The sequence below is a fragment of the Antedon mediterranea genome, chromosome 7 (assembly GCF_964355755.1).
Source record: "Antedon mediterranea chromosome 7, ecAntMedi1.1, whole genome shotgun sequence".
NCBI classification, from domain to species: domain Eukaryota; kingdom Metazoa; phylum Echinodermata; class Crinoidea; order Comatulida; family Antedonidae; genus Antedon; species Antedon mediterranea.
Genome location: NC_092676.1, coordinates 29522600 through 29543477, shown reverse-complemented (window position 1 = coordinate 29543477; position 20878 = coordinate 29522600). Strand labels below are relative to the sequence as shown.

Sequence of the window (20878 nt, the reverse complement as noted above, 5' to 3'; positions counted from 1 at the left end):
GTCTGGCGGGCCTTTTGCAGCAGAGAAAAAGTCTGTCGTTTGTGATACTGTTATAAGGATGCCAATGGGCATCCCATGGTGGTAAAATTAGGTGGTATCTCTCTCATCTAACCTGTGCCGATTTTTTAGCACGTTTCGGGGTCCCCCCGGTCTAGACGCAGCAGGGGGTACCCGGCAGACTCCCATTTTCATTCACTTCAAGTGACCCCCAACACACTCAAATAGTCAGATATTGGTACCTAGCTCATCTAACCAAATGTCTCTGGGCTGCCGGTCTATACCCATTGTACCAAGATTGTTCTTGTTCAATATCATGTACAAGCTTTTCATATTGTCACTAGTTTTGTCTTTAATGTAAATCATAATAATTACCACAGCTGTATCTTTCTACATTTTTTTTTTTTATTAAAACATGTATGTGTATATAAGGCTATTATTCTAATCATTCTTCTACAATTTGATTAAGTTTTTATTCCAATTTTATTATAATTTTCATATATATTTAACTTTTTAATGAAAAAACGTAATTGAATCCACCAGATAAATGTAAATCCATTTTGTAGACTGATTTAGTGACTATTTGCCAAGTCTCTGCTCACATCTAGAGTATAACTGCATTACATGAAATAGGCTGTCATAATCAACACCAATATGAGAGTTTAAAGAACTGGAAAAAATCAAACAAAACATTTAATCCATTTACTAACTATTCAATAATATATTATTTATTTTCACAACCCAGATCAGAGAGTTGATAAATAACCAACAACTTCCTGCCCACAAGTGTGTATTACATTAAAAAAATAGATTATGTGGCTCAAGTGTTAAGCAGTGTCTACACTATCAAAAAAAATGTGATGTGCCCATATATGGACATGGTGATGTCATATCACTACCATATTTGGAAATACCACTACCACACTCTTTTTTGTCAAACTAGTGCTTTAGAAGATTCTTACTGGATTTCTGTAAGTCTTGTTTGCCATGGTAGGTAACCCAGCAACGAATGTACTGTACCGCATCGAATCACAAGCTCTGGATCTGGCCATTTACTACGTGCTGTAGTAAACAAAACATAAATCAGAATCTATTTCTATCCCTCTTGATAACAGTGCAGGGGAGGATTTCAAAAACAGATATCAACAAACAAGTAGTTTATAATTTCATTTTAGCTGTCAAAGGGGGATCTGGATATGCCCGTGCAGTGACATCATTATTGGGAAAAGGAGTTTAAAAAGTATGAAAAAGTGGAGTTAGTTATACCTTGCATTAGTGTCTCCATTTGTGATAGGTTAACATCTTCAATACATTTAGTTTTGTCTTGAATAGCTTGACACAATTGTTGTGATATTTTTGCTACATCTTGGCGGCCATCCGTAGAGGATAACAATTTTATACTAATTTTTCCAGTATCTGATACTAAAATAAAAATTGTAAACAAACAGTAGTACATAATAATGTTATTATAACGCCTATATGCAATTATCAAATAACTAATGTATTAGTTTATACTACATACATCACATATACAGTAGAGTGCATTGAACCTTACAAAATATCTGTGATAAAGTATTGTTGAAAGGGGTACTACTTACTATTGGATCATTATTAAAAACTCGGAACATCTCAGATGTGAAGAGAGTATTACAGGTTTCAACTTACCACCATTATTTTTACTATCTATGTAACCTTTTCCAACTTCAAATGAAAATTGACATTTATCTTCATTGAAAAATTTTTCCTGCTTTTCATAAATTTCAGTTGCAACAGCTTGGTCATTTTGTTTCAACTTTCCTGTAGAATTCAATAATGAGAAATGGAATACATTAGTTTAGGTCTTGAGTCTTCTTTATGTTCATGCCACACCTCTTCCTCCAAAACCCATTAAATAATACGTACTGTCGGTGTAAGTAGGCTAGTAGTATAGGCCTAGTACTTATTAATTAATACTAATAATTTAATATTTATTAATTATTTATAAATAAATATCTTTTTTTTATTTTTAAATAACAACAAATGTTTTGCACCTTTCGTATCATACAAGCTGACAAACTTAACGCCGAACCCCACACACCAAACAACCATATTAGCTATATCAGAGAAAGAAAACTCATTCTCTACCACAACTATACCAACGTGTTTAGGAATCTTTGTCAGGGTGGTCGCATCGGCCTGCATCCCCTTCCACGTCCCGACACTTCTTCTGCTGTTGTGACTTTTCACTAGGCCTAGGCCCAACGGAATGTCAATATAAAATGATACATTCTTTTTAAATAGTACAAATGATTTCGATATAAATGACCTAATGAATATTAAGTAATGAATTAATGAAAGCAATAGATGTTCGTAAAACGCCATCATAATCGCCTAGCTAGGCCTAGCTATAGTCAATCTATACACAGCCCGACTTCTCACCGGCACGTGAGGGGTTGTTGATGTTGTGTCTCACACGTCACTATTCAAAACTGTATGGAACGCCAATTAGGCCTACAAAAATATTGTTTTGCCAGATCTCCCCAACGACTGCTGACAAAAATTTAAAAAAAAATTGTGTTCGATACCATCCAGTACAGTAATAGTTTTTTTAATCGAACAAACAGTATCTTTTTTATAATTATTTTATTTTAAGTTGTGTTTATTCTATAACTGCTGTAACCTATGATCAGTATTATTCATGCTATACCCTTCACAAACCGATCTTGCTTGTATTTTGTATTTTATGTATAATGTAACTATTTTATCTGTATTTTAAATGATGTGTTTTATTTGTATTTGTAACTTTTTAATTCATTTTCATATTTTTATGTGAATTTTTAACTTTGAACAAATAAAAATAATTTCAAACCATGTGTTTGATCATAAATAAATGAAATGAATGAAAATGAATTCATACTTGTTTCATTTTATGTATGCGGGTAATTTCTGGATAACTACACTGGTTACAGCTACCATCACCTTAAAGCCCACTAGGTAGAGAACGAACAAGTACGTAAGCCGCAACTGCAATTAAGCGTGGTTTCCACTAGAGCAGAGATGCAGAAATGGACGTACTCTAGAGTCGCAACGCAGGCGAAGTTTGAATAACCTACTCGTGACGTCAAATCACTTGCGTTGCGCTTACGTTATTGCGTTGCGTCGTAAAGCTTGTTTCCACTAGAACGTAACGCAAGGACGTAAACGCAACGCAAGCGTTTTAACCAATGACAAGCGAAGTTATAGACAGTTAGCAATCACAAGCGAATAAGCCATCGCAATTGTGATTGATCAATTCACTTGCGTTGCGTTACGTCCTTGTGTTGCGTCGCTAGTGGGAACCACGCTTAAGTGGGAACCAAGCATTAATGAAAAGCGACAGTTCAAATATTCCATAAATTGTAATAATGGTCAAATCACCGTTGCGTATCTATACGTTTTTGCCTGGTATATCCTAAAGCTTGGTTCCCACTAGGACGCAACGCAAGGACGTAACGCAACACAAGGTGATTACCAATCACATGCGATGGACTATTCGAACAGTCGCTTGTGATTGGTCAACTCGCTAGTGGAAAACCACGCTAAAGCGTGGTTCCCACTAGCGACGCAACACAAGGACGTAACGCAACGCAATTGATTGACCAATCACAAGCGATGGCTTATTCGCTTGTGATTGCTAACTGTCTATAACTTCGCTTGTCATTGGTTAAAACGCTTGCGTTGCGTTTACGTCCTTGCGTTACGTTCTAGTGGGAACCAAGCTTTAGGTAGGAATAACCGGACCAAGGATAAATCGTTGCAATGACGCAATAGACGCAACGCATACAAGTTAACCAATGACGAGCGACAGTTCGATCGCTTGTGATTGGTCCTCAGGGAAAATTTTCATTTAAAAATTTTGTTTAGCAATATTGCTAATCAAACTGATTTTTAAGTCGAGAAACATAGTTTTGTATTGTATTTTTTGCTACACAATTTTCAAAATGTGTAGCAATAAGGTTGTTTTGTATAGCTTTTTGCTACGCTACACTGGCGAAAATGTTCCCTGGTCCTCCCCCCCCCCCCCCCCCCTTCGTTAAGCCTGGTTTCCATTAAAATCGCGACAGCGTTTCCATTAAAATCGCTACACGCGATTCATCGCAGTCAAATCGGCAAAGTTCAACCATGTTCAACTTTGCCGATTTTGTCGGCGTTGAATCGTATACGCGTACGTACAAATTCTAGCGTTTCCATAGAATCGCTACGCTCTGTCGTGTAGCGATTTTATGGAAACCAGGCTTTACGTGACATGCTGTATGGTGCTGGAGCGTATATCGACGACGTTCGCAACGCAAGCGAGACGACTAATGACGAGCAACGAATAATAATCCATCGCTTGTAATTGGTCGAATCCATTGCATTGCGTCCGAGAGAAAACCAAGCTTACCCTGGGCGTATGATTTGTTATCAACATTTAAAATTAGCTCAAGGACAACTTTGTTGTATAGGCCTATAGAAAGATAAAGATGTACTGATAGTGGTAAAATAACTTACTAATTGTTGTTTGCTACTGTAGTGTATCACTAGTAGATATTTAAAGCGATTTTACATACTTGAATTCAATTCAATTTTGTTGAAACTTCCCCCATCCGTCCCGGATGACGTGAAAGGGAAACAGGTATTCATTTCACATTGTTATTTACCCAACTTATTAAAAAAAGAGAAAGAAATCGAAAAGTAATCGTACCATGACGTTTTGTAATTTGTTGGCTTGCGTACCGTACCAATTCAAAACCTTTTGTATAATTTGGGCGTCAACATCACGGTATAAAAGCCCATACAAGTTTGAAGAACGAGTCTATTGTTCACGTCCAAGGCCTATCCCGGAATGTGTACTTTTGGCGCCAAGTGTATGCAAGTTATTTAATACATAAATAATGGGCACGTGTCGTGAATTGCGTGTATAGCAAATTGTTATACTGTAGTACATTCACATAAAACAATTTTTCAAAAAGGTCACACAATAGTTCAATATTGTAACAAGTACGTTCTCAATAACAGCCTAATTTTCAAAATAGTGTCATGAGAAATAGCTCAATTGGTACAAAAGAAAACTCTGCCTGATTGATACGATAACCGAATTATTTATAAATGTATTAAATCAGGGTGCAATGACTTTATAATCAATTTTTAAATAGTTTAGGTTTGCAATACAATTATTAATCATAAAAATAACGGTTTTCTTTAATTTCAAGTTTAGCCCGAGACAACAATTTGTTGGTGACAATCGTATGCTGCTTTTGTACTTTCCTGGTAGCCAGTATTTTCATTTATTATTCTTTATAACTTCGTAACCTCTTCAGTAAAAAAACTGTTATCCCAGAGGGCCGCCCATACACAATAACAGTAAAATCACAAACCAGCTTTACAAAAACAATAGAATAGAACACCCCACCCACCCAACATCCCAAATAATCCACCTGATCACTCTCTCACCCCACCCACCCAACATCCCAAATAATCCACCTGATCACTCTCTCACCCCACCCACCCAACATCCCAAATAATCCACCATCAGCATTCCAGATCGGAGTACCCCTAAAAACAAATTATCTTCTACCAGATTCAACCTTAGGTAATAACAAATTACCATCAGAACTGAACCTGGTAGAATAACAACTAATAATATTTTGTAAATGTATCGTATTAAATAATTATTACTGTATATAATATTATATTCATATATAATTACAGATAATTACAGTACTGTATATAGAAATGTTTCTTTTTAGTTTTAATTGGAAATCGCAACAGCCACATTTAAGCTGCATCGCTGACAATCGGTCCAAGTCTTTTTGTATCGGGGAAACACGTATTCCATAATAATAGTTATATTTGTAGACACTATATCCATACATTTTCCAATTTCCCTGTATCATTTAAAGATGTATTGTCCCTTGAAAAAATAATTCTTTCACATTTTGTAGTTGAATATGCCATTTTAATGTCACCTAATAGTTATCGCCTTTGACAAAAAAAAAAAAAAAAAATGCATTTACCTGAAAAAAGAAAATGTAATTTAAACAAAATATAGTGAAATTGGCTCCCAGCCAATAGGTCTTTGGTTGAATTTAACCATTTATTTTAAGTGAAATAATTATTTTTCCCATTTTTTTTCTATAGAAGTGATAACATTTCATAATTTATTCAAATCCTGATTTGAATAATCTTAATTGTTCATGTTCATCTTTAAAATGATTTAACTTTAAAAATAACACAAAAAAAGCACACACAATATTTCGAAAAGATGTTTTATTTATTATTATTAAAACTGGAAATGAAGTAATATACACAAAGTTTATGAGACAATAAGCACAAACGGCATTAGGCCTAGTATAACATCCGAAAACTAATTTAACCAACTTTAAATAAAAAGCAGAGACATACATTAAAAAAAAAACATGTACAAAAATTGGATGTGGTTTTTGACTGAAACTAGAAACATTAACAAAATGAATCGGCCAAAAATACTAAAATAGTTACAAGATTTCTGATCTATGTATCTGATTCATTAAAATTTTCACGATTAATATTTATTTTCCGTATGCTAAGAACGATTGATAACATTCCAACTATTGTCCAAGTGCGAGTCCAATGGGTACAGCAACGCTTAGGTACGATCTGTGGACCCATTTCTTTGTTGGTAGTTATCACGGCCTCGCGAGTACGAACTGGAGCGGCTGTAAAAGAAAGTTTTATATCATGTTAAGTTGTTAATCTTATTGCTTTTTGGACAATGTGCTTTGTATGGAGTTAGTGAGTATGTATGGGTCTTGTGAGTGTGGTGGTTAGTCCATGGGCTCTTAAACTATCAATGGCTTTTGTTAACATTCAATGCAAGGCTAACAAATAGTAGCACAATACAGTACTAGCAATGGGTTAGACAATTGATGTTCCTTTATTTCATTTACTTTGTGAGAAAAGAACAAATACATAACAAAAGAAAACTTTATATCAACAAAACAAAAGAGTTCAAAATCCAAAAGACTGGTTAACCAAAAAGCAAAATGGTTTTGGTTCACCAAGAATCCTTGACCAAATTTTTAAAATATATACTGTAATTGTATATCAGTTTCTTTCATTCTTTCCCTTTATTTAAGATAATAATGTACATCCAAATAAAAAAACAAAAATACCAACAGGAAATTAACAAAAACATCTATCACAAAAACAACCTAAAATATATCAGAAGTGCTTTGTAGTAAACAAGCCTATAGTGTTCAACAAGTTTAATGTTTTTTACCTTTTACGACGATTTTCGTGTGATCGCGACCTGCTTCTACTGCGACTCCTACTTCGACTGTAACCACGTTTGGGGGAGTATGATCGTCTCGGAGAGAAAGACCTACATCATAAGAAAAATTAATGTTAGTATCCTGAAGCCAAATTGTGGGAATAACGCGATTACTACTATACACTTTTATTTCAACATATATACAACCTCATTTAAATGGGCCTCTTGTTTAATACCAATAATTAGGAATACATTGTAGCATATTGATTGTATGATTCAATGTATTTTGTCCAAATATTATAACATAAAAAATAGTAAAAAAATAAAGTACTTGTCCCACCACCAAATGTATACATTTATTACTTTTTATGGATTTCTTAAAATGCGAAAACTTTGACATTTAAATGACATTATTATGTAGAATGTTGTTCATAAAATGGCCAGGCATGCCTTTCAACATTTTACCATACCTACTCTTAGCTGTAAACGAAAAGCATAAGGTGATGTGACTATGTGACGTGTTGTCTGGTAGACTGGGAGGGATGAATTATTATATGAAGCTGGCTGAAACTCAGGCGGCAACAGACGCGCGATGCATCGCAATTTAATAAGCTGAGATAAATCTAGGTGGGCGCCAACATGTGCAGTGATGAATTAAGACGCCGATCTAGTTGTTTTAACTGTTGTTCTCGGAGGAATAATGATGTAATCTTAAGACCGTACTCTTTCACGATTGAGCGGCATGGGTGGGAGTTTCAAGCTCGCACACAAGTATGTGAAGAGGCTAAGAATATGACTAGATGGTTCATATCGCATTCTGGTGAAAGAGGCTAGAGAATGGCTAGATAAACCGTTCATATCGCATTCTGGTGAAAGAGGCTAGAGAATGGCTAGATGAACTGTTCATAATCGCATTCTGGTGAAAGAGGCTAGATGGGGAGGGTGTGTGAGACGAGCTGATCGTATTACACCTGAAAAACGAGGTCACAAGCAGTTCATTTTGATACTGATCTTAGTTGTATATATGTATTCTGTTTTTACATTTTTTTAATGTACATTGATAAAAAAAACAAAATTAATATATCATCTTCATTAATAAATTTATTTATAAACAAATAAATTATTCTTGATTAAATAAGTTCTTAATCACTAATTTCCCTACTTATAAATATATTAAATATTATCAAAATATGTACAACTTTCGTTAAAATTTTATACAAAAGAATCAATCCGAATATAATACTTAAACCCTGAAAACAGATTCTGTCCAACAATAACTTTGTATAAGGAATCAGATGTACTGGGGGCTATCTGTAGTAAAAAAGGGTATTTGGCTTTCATAGAGTAGATTAGTTATCATTTAGACAAACTGCATAAAACAGTAAATTGCATAGAATGTTAGTTTTACAAAAACTTTTTTAAAAAACGTTACAAAATCTTGAAAAAATATATTTAAAAATAATTTGAATTTATTGTTTCTTATTAATAAGAAAAAGACCTTGACCTTGAACGACGTCTCTGATGCTGACGAGGGCGACAATCTCTTGCGAAGTGACCAATTTTGCCACATTCGTAACACCGTTCGCCATGTGCGGAGCGTCGAGGTGGCCCACTTCTTCTTGAGCGCCTTGTTTCACCGGTTGACATTTCAACTCTCACTCTTCGTCCACAAATATTTCTATTAAAAAAAAAACATGTGTACAATTTTGAACCAATTGCCTTTTACTGTAAGTGAATAAAGTGGTGCTGTAACCAGATTCTGTTTAGAATCAACTTTCTATGACAAGCCTTGACTGTCTCAATGTTCACAAATTGTTTAAAGATCAGAGCGCTGTGGACTTAATGGTAACAAAAATCAGAACCTTTTGTTGTTTGTCATAACAAAACAATTTAGTTTTTAAGAAATTAATTACCTGCCATCCATACCACGCACAGCATCCTCAGCATCACGAGGATCTTCAAATTCAATAAAAGCAAAACCAGGCGGGTTTCGAGCGACCCAAACATTCTTCAAAGGTCCGTAATAGCCAAATACGTCCTCCAGGTCATGCCTGGCTGCACCGGGTCCAACATCTCCTACATACACCTTGCATCCCAATGGACCATGATCTCTAAAATGTCCTCTAGCATCCGACGACATTGTTTTCAATTTCTGAAAAGATAAATAATTTATTTTTTACCTCAAATTGTAGAATAGTTAATACTGTATTTCAATTCCTTGATGCCTTTCCCAATTTGGAAATTGTGGGGGTGTGCGCATTCAATGACTAACAATTTGATAATACTGTACAGTTGGTAAGCTTGTAATAAACACCTACAAATATACGTCAGTCAAGGCCAAAGTGAGGGGTTAAAAACAGACGAGACAAAGATGCTTTAAATATAATTATTACCGTATATTTCGGTGTATAAGTCGCACCTGTGTATAAGACGCACCCCCAACTGAGAGTAAAATATCGGTATTTTTTATATCGTCGATGTATAAGACGCACCTTATATTTCATCAAAACAATGTTTTTTTAAATTGTAATCAATATTATTGTGATAATATATTTTGTTATATCTACAACGGCGTCCTTTATTTAGATTTTTTCTTACCTAGGCTCGGCCGCGCCCAGCCTCAACAAGTTCTTTCTAACTTGTTATTCATGAGTTTCGCCGCAACATCGAGTGCATGACCGTGTGTGTAACACGCACGTGTGTGGGCTAGCCTCGCTCGATCATTTCGAGAGGGCGCACGTTTTCACGGACAATCGTATTCGATTAGTATCTATGTATCCGAGAAGTGTGTACGCTAGGTCCATGCTATAATCACCTGGAGAATATACTAGTCGAATACCGCACACCATGTGCCACCAAAAGAAGGGCTTGCGCTTGATGTACGGCGATCGTGCGTATAACTACTGTATAAATAAATACTATTCCAATCGTACGACGTAAACGTTTACAAATGAAATTTTATCGGAGCGCCATAATGAACAAATCTTTTCATCATATTTAGTATAACATCATGCTAAAATGACTTGAAAACTAGGCCTAGCCTAGGCAGAAGCAGGTTGCCGTTACGTTAGTTAGTTACTGTAGCTAGGCCTAGCCTACTCAGGCCTAGCAAACGAGGTGACGGTAGCCTAGGCCTATGTACAATCTGTGTGGTGAGGCATTTATGTTCGGTGTATAAGACGCACCCTTAATTTGGAGGTCAAATTTGCGTGTCAAAAGTGCGACTTATACACCGAAATATACGGTAAATACGACGATCTCTGCTGGGGAATTAGGCTGAGTAGTGAAAATTTGCTTAATGCTGTCTACGGCCCTGTCGGTAACATTAACATTGACCAAATCCATAGAGAGACCAGTGTGCACTTTACCAATAACATACAAAGGGACTTGAAAGCATTATATTACCACACTACTAACAAAATTAAAAATTGCAACGAACCTACAGAAAATAAAGGACATAGCATCTGACAGAAAACTTGGAAGAAAATTCACAGCATAAATAAACAGAGCATTTGAGACAGAAACCACTATGTGGCGTAGGTTTTTTTTTATATATCTATATTTGTTATATTTACAATAATACACACTAATTTGTTACTGAGCTATGGAGAATTTTTTTTTCCGAAATAAAAGATGAATGAATGAAAAGTCTATTCAGCGGAACAGCATTAAATAAGTAAGCTTTTAATATCAACTGGGAATATCTATTAAAAGGGTACAGTAAATATTAAAGAAATAAGAAAACATTTCCATAACTGGAACTGGAATGATTGTTACTAAACAGTAAACTTGGCACCAGAACAACGGAAAAAAAAGGGGTATACTAATAGGACAGAATTTTAGGTTAAAGTACAAGGCTACCTTATCCTATTATTATTACACCTTTCTTTGTTCAATTTGTCTTTGTTTACTCAAAGAACTTCCAGATTCATTCATAAGAAAATCAAGATTTGATAAAATAAAAAAGATTTTAATTAACCTGACCACTATTATTTTATTTATTTTTATTTTATTTTCACACCAATCAAAATGAATGAGTTAGTTTTTTACATGAAGTAATAAACTTCATACCTGGCGTCACATCCACCTCCTCCATCAAATTTTTGAGCTGTATTAAACAAATACTATTGTTGAATAAAAAAAAAAAAAACTTTGATGGTTAGTATGGAGACTGAGAGCCACAATCAACTTTGATGAGTGATATTTTGTGGCGTTGAAGCCGACAATCTTAGAATGAAATGTTTAACAATATTTTAACTAGCTTCTAGAAATAGAAATATATATTTAATTAAGTTTAAGTACTCGGAATCTTTTTCTATCATAAACTGTACCGGACGAGGACAAGTATGACCAAGTTGTCATATAGCTAGGAGCAGTCAGTTGTAAATAGCTAAGATGGGAAAAAAACTATTTTTTTTATTTGAATCAAACAATTTCAACGAAGTCCTAAATTCACTTAAAAATATTGTCTAAGAGTATTAAAGACTTTAGCCTAGCCCTAAACAGTGCAAGACAAACCGACCGACAAACCATGGAACAACACAGACAAGATGCAAAAAATACAACACGCGGATTAAATGGCTAGGGATAACCGCAGAAAAATGCGGTCCCCCATCCATCCATGTTGTTCTTGAACCGTTGGTGTAGGCCTAGGATTAGAGAGGCCTATTAGCCTAGCTAGTAGGCCTATAATAGTAGGCTAGCTATCTAACAAACTAAATAAAGGAAAAGAAAAGAGGGAGTAAAGCAATCAAATTAAACACAACAGTAATGTACATATAATATATGCTTATTATTATTTGTCAAAATTTACTTCTCTATGTTAAATTACTAAGTATACCATATTACGTTTCATACAAATCATGTTTTCCCTACCGTTTTCCGACTTTCTCAAATCAAAAACACAGCATGTACACACACCAGTCGAATTCCCACCAGCCAGGGTCGAGTCTCGAAATGCAAATGAGTCGAATACGGTGTCGTGTGTGAAAAAAAAAGCGTCACGCGTCTCCTCCTTTGATGCGCAACCTACTGATTGATTTAAATCATCAAATTGGCTTCAAGAAGCATTCACAAACAAAGTATTTCTTCCAAATTTAATCATTTTCTTGATTGAAAACTACTATTAATCAATTATTATAATTATAAAATGTATTTTTTTAGTTTTTAAAATATATTATTGTTTAAAATGCAATTTGTATATTTGTTCTGTAAACGATTTTTAATTTAAATTTTAAACGTGTACACACGTGATTGATACTTGTGGCAATCAACCAACCAGAAACCACCACAAAAAGGACGCCAGCTTGCTGAAGCGAATCATTTATTTTTGGACCAAGATCTTTTCCACGCTAGGCAGCGCAGAGACAGCACTTTCCTTTTTTGTAAGCTCAAAAGATTGCATTTTAGAGCCGAATTAAATAGTTGATAATTTGAAAAAAACTTATAGATGTGTAGGATCCGATGTATATTGTGTGTAGCCACATCAGTACAGTAATATCTTGAAATCCACCCGAGTGTAGTGAGATATTTTATAAACTGGTTTTGATGATGAAAATGTTGGTTCAGATGAGATGAGATACAGTTCAGCAGCAGAATTTGAGGCTAGGCCTAGCTAGCTCAGGTTAGGTAGCCTAAAAAAGCCACTAGGTAGGCCTAGGCGGGATAGATATTACTGTACTGAGGTGGCTTTCTACTTATAGAAGAGTCCAAGCTAGCATTGGTAAAGGCTACCTGTATTCTATATACATACAGTATTACTACTACCTAGGCTAGTACTACTACTACTAGGCTAGTTAGTACTACTACTAGGCCAGCCCATTTCGTCTTTTTTTAATTTGTATGTGTGCCTTTTGAATTAATGGATTATTGTGTAAAATTTTACTTCAGGTTAATAATGGGACGTTACAGTGACAGCGAAGATGACGACGAAGGAGCCAGAGTGTATGTTGGTGACTTGGGTCTTGACGTATCAAGCAGGGAACTGGAAAAAGCCTTTGAGAAATTTGGTCATATAAATGAAGTGTGGGTTGCCCGAAATCCACCTTGTTTTGCGTTTATTGTTTTTGAAAAGAAACGTGATGCAGAAGATGCAATTAGAGAGATGAACGGAAGGTAAAGAGGACTGCAGACATTGTTTAAGAAAGAATTCAGTTACTACTATTAACTATTATGACTGAGTACTGTGATCTGTACTTTAAATTTCCATCACTTAAAACTTAAAGATGACGTATTGTCCCTTAAAACACAAAAAATGAAGGTCAAAATATTCTAAATTTAAATTGACCATATCAAAGTAATATTAAAGTTATTCACTTTAAGTTGAAAATTCGAGCCAAAAACAACAAGTTTACGTAATTAACAGGTAAATTAATTTGATTATATTTCGTCTGGAATATCGTCGCAAGCGAAAGTAAAGAAAGATCTCAAAACACGAGTATTCATGATGCTAATTAGGATTGTTTACAACTCGGCACGGTTGAGAAGGTGTTTTCACACAGATCGCGAGGAAGTTTTATGATTATGCATACAAAGTAGCCAAACAAGCGCGTTGCGTTATGGGATATGTTTTGATCGAAAACTTTGACTGTAAGTCAAAAGTTATTTTTTGAACAAAAAAAACGTCTGTATTTCAATTAAATGATTTTTTTTTTCGACTAATTTTTGGTGGAAGTTAATAACTATTATGATACTTCAAAATGACCCACTTTTTTTTCGAAATATTTTGTACAAAATTTTTTTGGAATTAGTCAAAGGGACAATACATCTTTAATAGATTGTTATATTTTAATTATATCTTTTTGTTAGAACTGTACGTGGGAATCGCATATCTTGTTCACTGGCCAGGCCTCGTACTCGTGGACGCTTTCGACGTGGGTATGACCCGAGTATGCGGTGTTACCAATGCGGAGATAGAGGTCACTTTGCACGTGATTGTTACATGTTTACTCGTGGTTATAGGAGATATAGCAGGTTTGTATTTTATAAAGTTTATCCCAATAAGCTTGTAAATACAGGTGAAAGAACTTAAGTGGGCCTGCACCAGGTTAATAATAATATTTATTTCCACAATAATAGAGCAAAATACAGAGTAACATAATAAATATACCAACAACAATGAGCATAATTAATATATTGATAATGAATGTGTCTGACTAAATGAACTTAACACACTATGCATGGTTAAAGCACATTATTGTTAAGACTTTTAGAAGTTTATTCAACTTTAGTTGACCATTTTTATATTAGAAAGAAGATATTTTTTACCTACAAATAATTTAACTACAGTTAACATAAACGACAATACATTATTTTAAGATAATCCATAGAAGCATTTGAAAAACAATTAAGGTTTGTTCTTCTGTACAAATTATTCAATAAACTATCAACTTATTTTATTCATTTTTTACTTACAAAGGGGTTTTAGAAAGTAACAAATGCAGCTGGAAAATAATACAAAAAAAATTCTTCATATCTAGATGAATAAAGTGATTTAGTGACAGGCGGTTGACTTATTTTTCCCCCTCCTTGGAAAAGAAGTACCACAGTCAGGGGTGGGATTATACCAGAGGAATTTACGGAAATTAATTTTTGTGACAACCCTTTGGGTTAAACTTTATTTCTTGGCAAGTTACCCAACCAAGTGCTGAAATTGTTTAAAAATTACAAAATATAGTTGCATGTAAAAAAATTGTAAAATTCATGTAACAACATGCCCGTGATTTTATTATGACATTTCTATACACCCATCGTCAGGCTGCGTGCATTGGTGGACAAAGTGGTCTTGTTATGGGGTTAAAGGTCATAAATGGTGTATGATTCTTGCGTGGTATCAGCAGTGTCCTACTGATGGTGTAGGATTGTTCCACGGTGGACAACTGGTGGTGTCCTACTAGGTTTTGTTAGTGGTTGTTATTGGTGGTAGAGAGAGCATGTGCAATCACCTGTGACCTCGCTTAAAGTGGATTGGTTGTGGACGACCTGAGATGGTTAATGGTTGCTAAGTAGATAATACTGAAAAAAATGGGTATAATGGGTGGTAAGTAAGAAGAAAACCCAATGAGGTGTGTGATGGGGGTTTAACGAATAAATTGGATTACCATTTTGTGATTTCCTGTAATAAATTTTAAAAAATCTACCTATTTTGTTGCAGATAATTAAAAATAAATTCCCAAAATAAAATTGGATTGGATAGCATTCCATTTATATGGAATTTATAACATGATATGCAGATTAATTTTCAGGAGAAGGTTAATTAATTTTTATATATTACCATGTTTGTCGATCTGTTTATTTTTCCAGTTCTCGTTCTCGATCTCGGTCGCCAAAAAGACGTTCACGAAGCCGCAGCAAAGGGTGAGTGTTTATCTAACGTGTATGCATTATTCATTGCCGATACTTGTAAGAAGATGTTTGGTTTCTAAAAGCATTTTGGTTGTTTCTGTTGGCATACATTAAACAAAGTATTAGCTTTCTCACTTGTTGTTTACTGCACTTTTGAGTTATACAATACTTTAACATACTTTTTTCTATTTAAGTATAATATAAATCAATTTTCATTTGTAATAAGAAGTATTTTAACATCAAATGAAAATTTGGCCGATTTTCTTGTTTTAGACGAAGACGCTACAGTAAGAGAAGCCGAAGTCGTTCACCACAAAGGTAAATGAATGAATCATTAATTTCTTTGCCAATACTTGTAAGATGTTTTTTTATAAAAGCATCTTTTTTGTGATCATTGGCATACATTAAACAAAGTATTAGCTTACTTGATTGTCGTTTATTTGACTTTTTGAGTTATACAATACTTTAACATTATAAAATTTGTCTGTTTTATATTTGGAAATTTTCTATAATTTATAAATTTGACATACGTTAACTTTTCTGATTTCAGGTCATCGTATACAAGGAATCAAAGAAGGTAAGTGTGTTTAAAAGTGAACATTTTACAACATGTGTAAACAGAAATAATAAATATTCTCAATAAAATATATATTCAAAGGCAAAAAATGACAATGCTGTGGGTATCAGTGGCTGAATCTCAAATGAGATACAGAATAAGATGAGCAAAACAGCCAGAAAAAAATTAGCAGAGCTTTCGGGCAAAACTTGCCCTTTGTCAGTGCAACGACATATATATGAACACAATATTTGAACATTTTGTAGATCTCGATCACCAAGACCAAGAAGATCAAGAAGTCCGAAACGTGCTAGATCACGAAGCCCAAGAAAAGACAGATCCCGATCTAGGAGCAAAGATAAGGAACGAAAAGACCGATCAAAGTCGAAGGAAAGAGGTGGTTCACGATCAAAGAGCACCGAAAGAAGGCGTACTCACTCTGAAAGTGGGAGAGAACGATCGAAAAGCAAAGATAAAGAACGCTCTCGATCAAAGAGCAGGGAAAAGGATAGATCAAGATCGAAAAGCAAAGGGAGAGAAGCCTCAAGAAGTAAGGAAAGAGATAGATCAGGGTCTAAAGGAACTAGAAGAGATCGATCAGGCTCGCACCGTAACAGATCGCGCTCACACAGCAGGGAAAGGCATCGTTCCGGTCATAGAAATGAAGACAAGGCCCGCTCACGATCAAAAAGCAAAGATCGATCAAGAAGTGTAGAACGTGCTCATTCTAGAAGTCAAGAACGACAGCAGTCAAGATCGCCATGTTCTATTAACGGGGCGTCGTCACCTAGGATGTCTGTCAGTCCACCAAGGCAAATGAAGAGTGCCAGTAGGTCACCAATAAGAGAAAAGTAAGTATCTAGCAAAAGAACTATGCAGCAATTAAAGCTTCAATTTATCCAAGAGACCGTCCAAATAAGGACATGTTCTAAACCAATTTCTAGGAGTTGATTTGTAATTAAATCATATTGTAAAAAGTTATTTAAATTGTTGTTTTCTTCTTCATTTCAGTCCCTCAAGATCTGGTAGTGATGATGAATAAAAACACTGTTTTAAATTGTTAGTACACAATAGCTAAAGGTCTGTAAATGATACACTAATACTATATACAATCTAGATATGGTAAAGTAAAACAAGCAAGTAAGTCTAGATGGTTCATTGTATAATGTAAAAGAAAAAACTATTTCACATAAAAACTGGTTTGAATATTGTGTTCAGGTTATCTGTGTATTGACCTGATTTTGTACATATGTGTTTTCAAGATTTTTTTATAGGCAACTCTTTAAAAATTTCATAAGCAAAACAATTCAACTCTTTAAACAATCAGAATTGGGTAATTTAATTTAATCATGATCTTAGAATTTTTGACTGTCTAATGTTGAGAATGTTAATGACCTCACAATGCGTAATGTAATACATAATAGTACACAAATATCAGGCTATATTTTAATGTAATTCCACTATTTTATATGCTTGTTAATTATACGTAGCATGTATTTAATTTTAACTTTCGTTAATAGTCAACTTTCACTAATTGTTGGAATAAATGTTAATTTTTGTTGGTTTTAGACTTTACTAGAGGATAATTAATAAAAGTTCTTTCGTGAAGATTATTAAAAACTTTTTTTCTTTTATTAAAACTATCAAAACTGTGATATGACATCATCATGTCCATGTATGGACACATTACATTGTTTTGTCACAATTTTGATAGTGTAGACTGCTTTCACATTGCCTAAGTAGTAAACCTTTACTATGTTACAGAATGGCCGACCTATTTCCTAAATATTAATATAACTGGACTAAATAATCAACAACCTGGTCAAGAATAATAGATGGCTATAATGTCCTAATTTATTCCTCACTATAATCTTATGAATATTCCTAAGATAGTGGTATGAACTGGAGGATAGTCAAAGATCTTAGTACAACAAAATAGAGGGCGCTATGTACATTTTCATCTCTCTCTCTCTGACACATGCATAAAATATTAATTATTCTATTAAAAAACCTGATTATAATAAAAATATATATATTCTGGTTCTTTTATTCACACAAATAAATATAATAATATACGGATTCATAAAATTTACCATATAAACGTAGCAAATTGCGGCATATTTTTTAGATTAGACCTACAACAAAATAGGCCTACAAAGATTTACAAAAATAGGCCTATTAATTGAAACTATACAATTAGGCCAAAAAGGGGAAAATCGAATTTAGTAATTGCATTGAAAAACAACCCGCAAAAATGCCAAGGACAATCGGGGGAAAGAGCAGACGTGAATTGACGAGGATATAATCATGTAATTAGACTTTGTTTTGGTTTTCGGTTTGTTTGAATTAAATTGCATATTATTGGGGTTTTTTTTATCCGTTTATAACCAACCTCATCACAATTAACTAGGCCCACACAAGAGTGGAGTGAAAACTAAATTGATCATCAGGAATGTTTTAAAACTATTAGATACTAAAGCGTGGTTCCCACTAGAACGCAACGCAACAACGTATTGACGCAAAGTGCTGTATTGCGTAATCACAGCAAGTGGGAACCGACGACACAACAGTGCTGCAAACATCGCAGATTTGATTTCACGCAGGCGGGGTCAAACACAGTGATTGGAAGAGCATTTTCTTACGTTGCGCGCGTAGATTGCGTTACGTTGCTTGTGGGAACCAAGCTTAAAGCTTGGTTCCCACTAGAACGTAACGCAAGGACGTAAACGCAACGCAAGCGTTTTAAAGCTTGGTTCCCACTAAAACGTAACGCAAGGACGTAAACGCAACGCAAACGTTTTAAAGCTTGGTTCCCACTAGAACGTAACGCAAGGACGTAAACGCAACGCAAGCGTTTTAACCAATGACAAGCGAAGTTATGGACAGTTAGCAATCACAAGCGAATAAGCCATCGCTTGTGATTGGTCAATTCACTTGCGTTGCGTTACGTCCTTGCGTTGCGTCGCTAGTGGGAACCACGCTTTACCAATGACAAGCGAAGTTATAGACAGTTAAGCTTGGTTCCCACTAGAACGTAACGCAAGGACGTAAACGCAACGCAAGCGTTACGTTCTAGTGGGAACCAAGCTTTAGCAATCACAAGCGAATAAGCCATCGCTTGTGATTGGTCAATTCACTTGCGTTGCGTTACGTCCTTGTGTTGCGTCGCTAGTGGGAACCACGCTTAACCAATGACAAGCGAAGTTATAGACAGTTAGCAATCACAAGCGAATAAGCTATCGCTTGTGATTGGTCAATTCACTTGCGTTGCGTTACGTCCTTGCGTCGCGTCGCTAGTGGGAACCACGTTTTAGAGAGTGCAACTAGTGTCCGCCGCACTTTGTAATGTTCGCACGTTTATCGCACTGTCGCAATAATAATAATCCTGTTGCAATAATTGCACACTTCTTAATTTTGCTATTTAATGTATTTAGAAATAAAATTAAAAAGGATAAATTATTATTTTATAGGAGTAGAAATACGTTTTCAATAACCGTTTTAATCAATACCGCCGGGTTAGTTACTATTAGCTCATCATTAAGCCTTATTTATTTTATTTTATGTCTTTAGGCAATGTAGCTAAGGATTACCAATAGTGAATTAATCACTGTCCTATCGAGATAGGTGGTAATCCCCCTGATACGGGGTGTCAGGGGCTATTTTGTGTGGAACTAAATAATTAATAATTCGTTGCTATCAAAATGATTTAAAATGATTGATGAAATCACCAAATAGGCCTATTAACACAGCAGCCTGGACAAGAATGTGACAGAATAACTTGTGTGCTTCACCCTAAAATGGATGAACACGGGCCGGAATGATTTACGATTTTAGAAAATTTGTTTTAAAAAGTGTCGTTTAGTAGAGCCTAATTCCGTTAATATATTTCATTTCGTTTTCGTAAATTATTTAATTATTAATAACCCGTTATACGGTAGTGTATATTTTACGAAACATTTGGTGAAATTATTTTGAATTAGGATCAATTGGTATTGTTAGAACACATCGTTTGATGGACAATAATAACACAACGATAAATTGAAACTAAAATATTGAATTAAACACTTCACGTAATTTATTACGGTGCAATTTTTACGATAAATTCTGCCGATAACGTTTTTTAAAAAAAGATTATTAAATAGTAGGCGTCCTACGTACTGGTAGTTAGTTTAAATTATATTTTGTATTAAGAGCCCATTTACACCTACTTAATACTATGCAACTAAAACAATAGTTTCGGAAACGTATGATGACACTAAATTGGGTTGCTCAATACCATTTCTTATTATGCAACAACATTTGCGTAACCAGTAATGATCAGCAATAACAATTTATAAACGAACGTAAACAAAAATTAGCATTTAGGCCTATATTGTCGTTTAAAAAATATATCTTCTTAGTAATACTAATAATAATAGTTCAATCAAAGTTTGTTTGTAGTCAGACTTGCAATCGTGCTAAATACTAGAATAAAATAAAACTTAATTTTATAACCGAACAACAATAACGTCTGTTACCCATTATTGAACATAGAAGTGTATCTACTAATCAGACCTATACAACGTAATTCGTGTTTTAATTCATTCGATATGAACATTAAAGAAAATCAAATGTTTCAATAATTATTATAAAGTCTACAAATGAATAAACTCACCAATACATGGTCTTTGGGATTCTGAAGCGCATTATTCCAAGTAAATGTGTCTTTTATGCTTGCAAAATTACATACATTG

General features: G+C 34.5%; 3 protein-coding genes across 5 annotated transcripts; 1 reads left to right on the top strand and 2 right to left on the bottom strand.

Moving 5' to 3' along the window:
• Window positions 1-349: 349 nt before the first annotated feature.
• LOC140054691 (dehydrodolichyl diphosphate synthase complex subunit nus1-like) lies at window positions 350-2410 on the bottom strand. The gene is made up of 5 exons (XM_072099769.1): window positions 2028-2410; window positions 1663-1794; window positions 1264-1419; window positions 960-1059; window positions 350-667 (listed from the first exon to the last, which is right to left on the bottom strand). The coding sequence occupies exons 1-5, from the start codon at window positions 2359-2361 to the stop codon at window positions 577-579; spliced, it is 813 nt and encodes a 270-aa protein (XP_071955870.1). The 5' UTR covers window positions 2362-2410; the 3' UTR covers window positions 350-576.
• Window positions 2411-6280: 3870 nt separating this feature from the next.
• On the bottom strand, window positions 6281-12190 carry LOC140055615 (serine/arginine-rich splicing factor 7-like). 3 transcript variants are annotated; one of them, XR_011846676.1, is made up of 6 exons: window positions 12122-12190; window positions 9160-9398; window positions 8751-8924; window positions 7717-8217; window positions 7256-7357; window positions 6657-6692 (listed from the first exon to the last, which is right to left on the bottom strand). XR_011846676.1 is itself a non-coding variant. In XM_072100953.1 (5 exons), exons 2-5 carry the CDS (start codon window positions 9384-9386, stop codon window positions 6623-6625), a joined length of 573 nt encoding a protein of 190 aa, XP_071957054.1. In that variant the 5' UTR covers window positions 9387-9398; window positions 12122-12190; the 3' UTR covers window positions 6281-6622. The 3 variants fall into 3 exon arrangements, 1 of the variants encoding a protein (XP_071957054.1); XM_072100953.1 differs by lacking the exon at window positions 7717-8217 and having other exon boundaries at window positions 6281-6692; XR_011846675.1 differs by having other exon boundaries at window positions 6645-6692; window positions 7256-8217.
• Window positions 12191-12584: 394 nt separating this feature from the next.
• On the top strand, window positions 12585-17237 carry LOC140055614 (uncharacterized). The gene is made up of 8 exons (XM_072100952.1): window positions 12585-12630; window positions 13136-13360; window positions 14054-14218; window positions 15548-15601; window positions 15863-15907; window positions 16140-16166; window positions 16412-16996; window positions 17157-17237. Exons 2-8 carry the CDS (start codon window positions 13143-13145, stop codon window positions 17185-17187), a joined length of 1125 nt encoding a protein of 374 aa, XP_071957053.1. The 5' UTR covers window positions 12585-12630; window positions 13136-13142; the 3' UTR covers window positions 17188-17237.
• Window positions 17238-20878: the final 3641 nt, after the last annotated feature.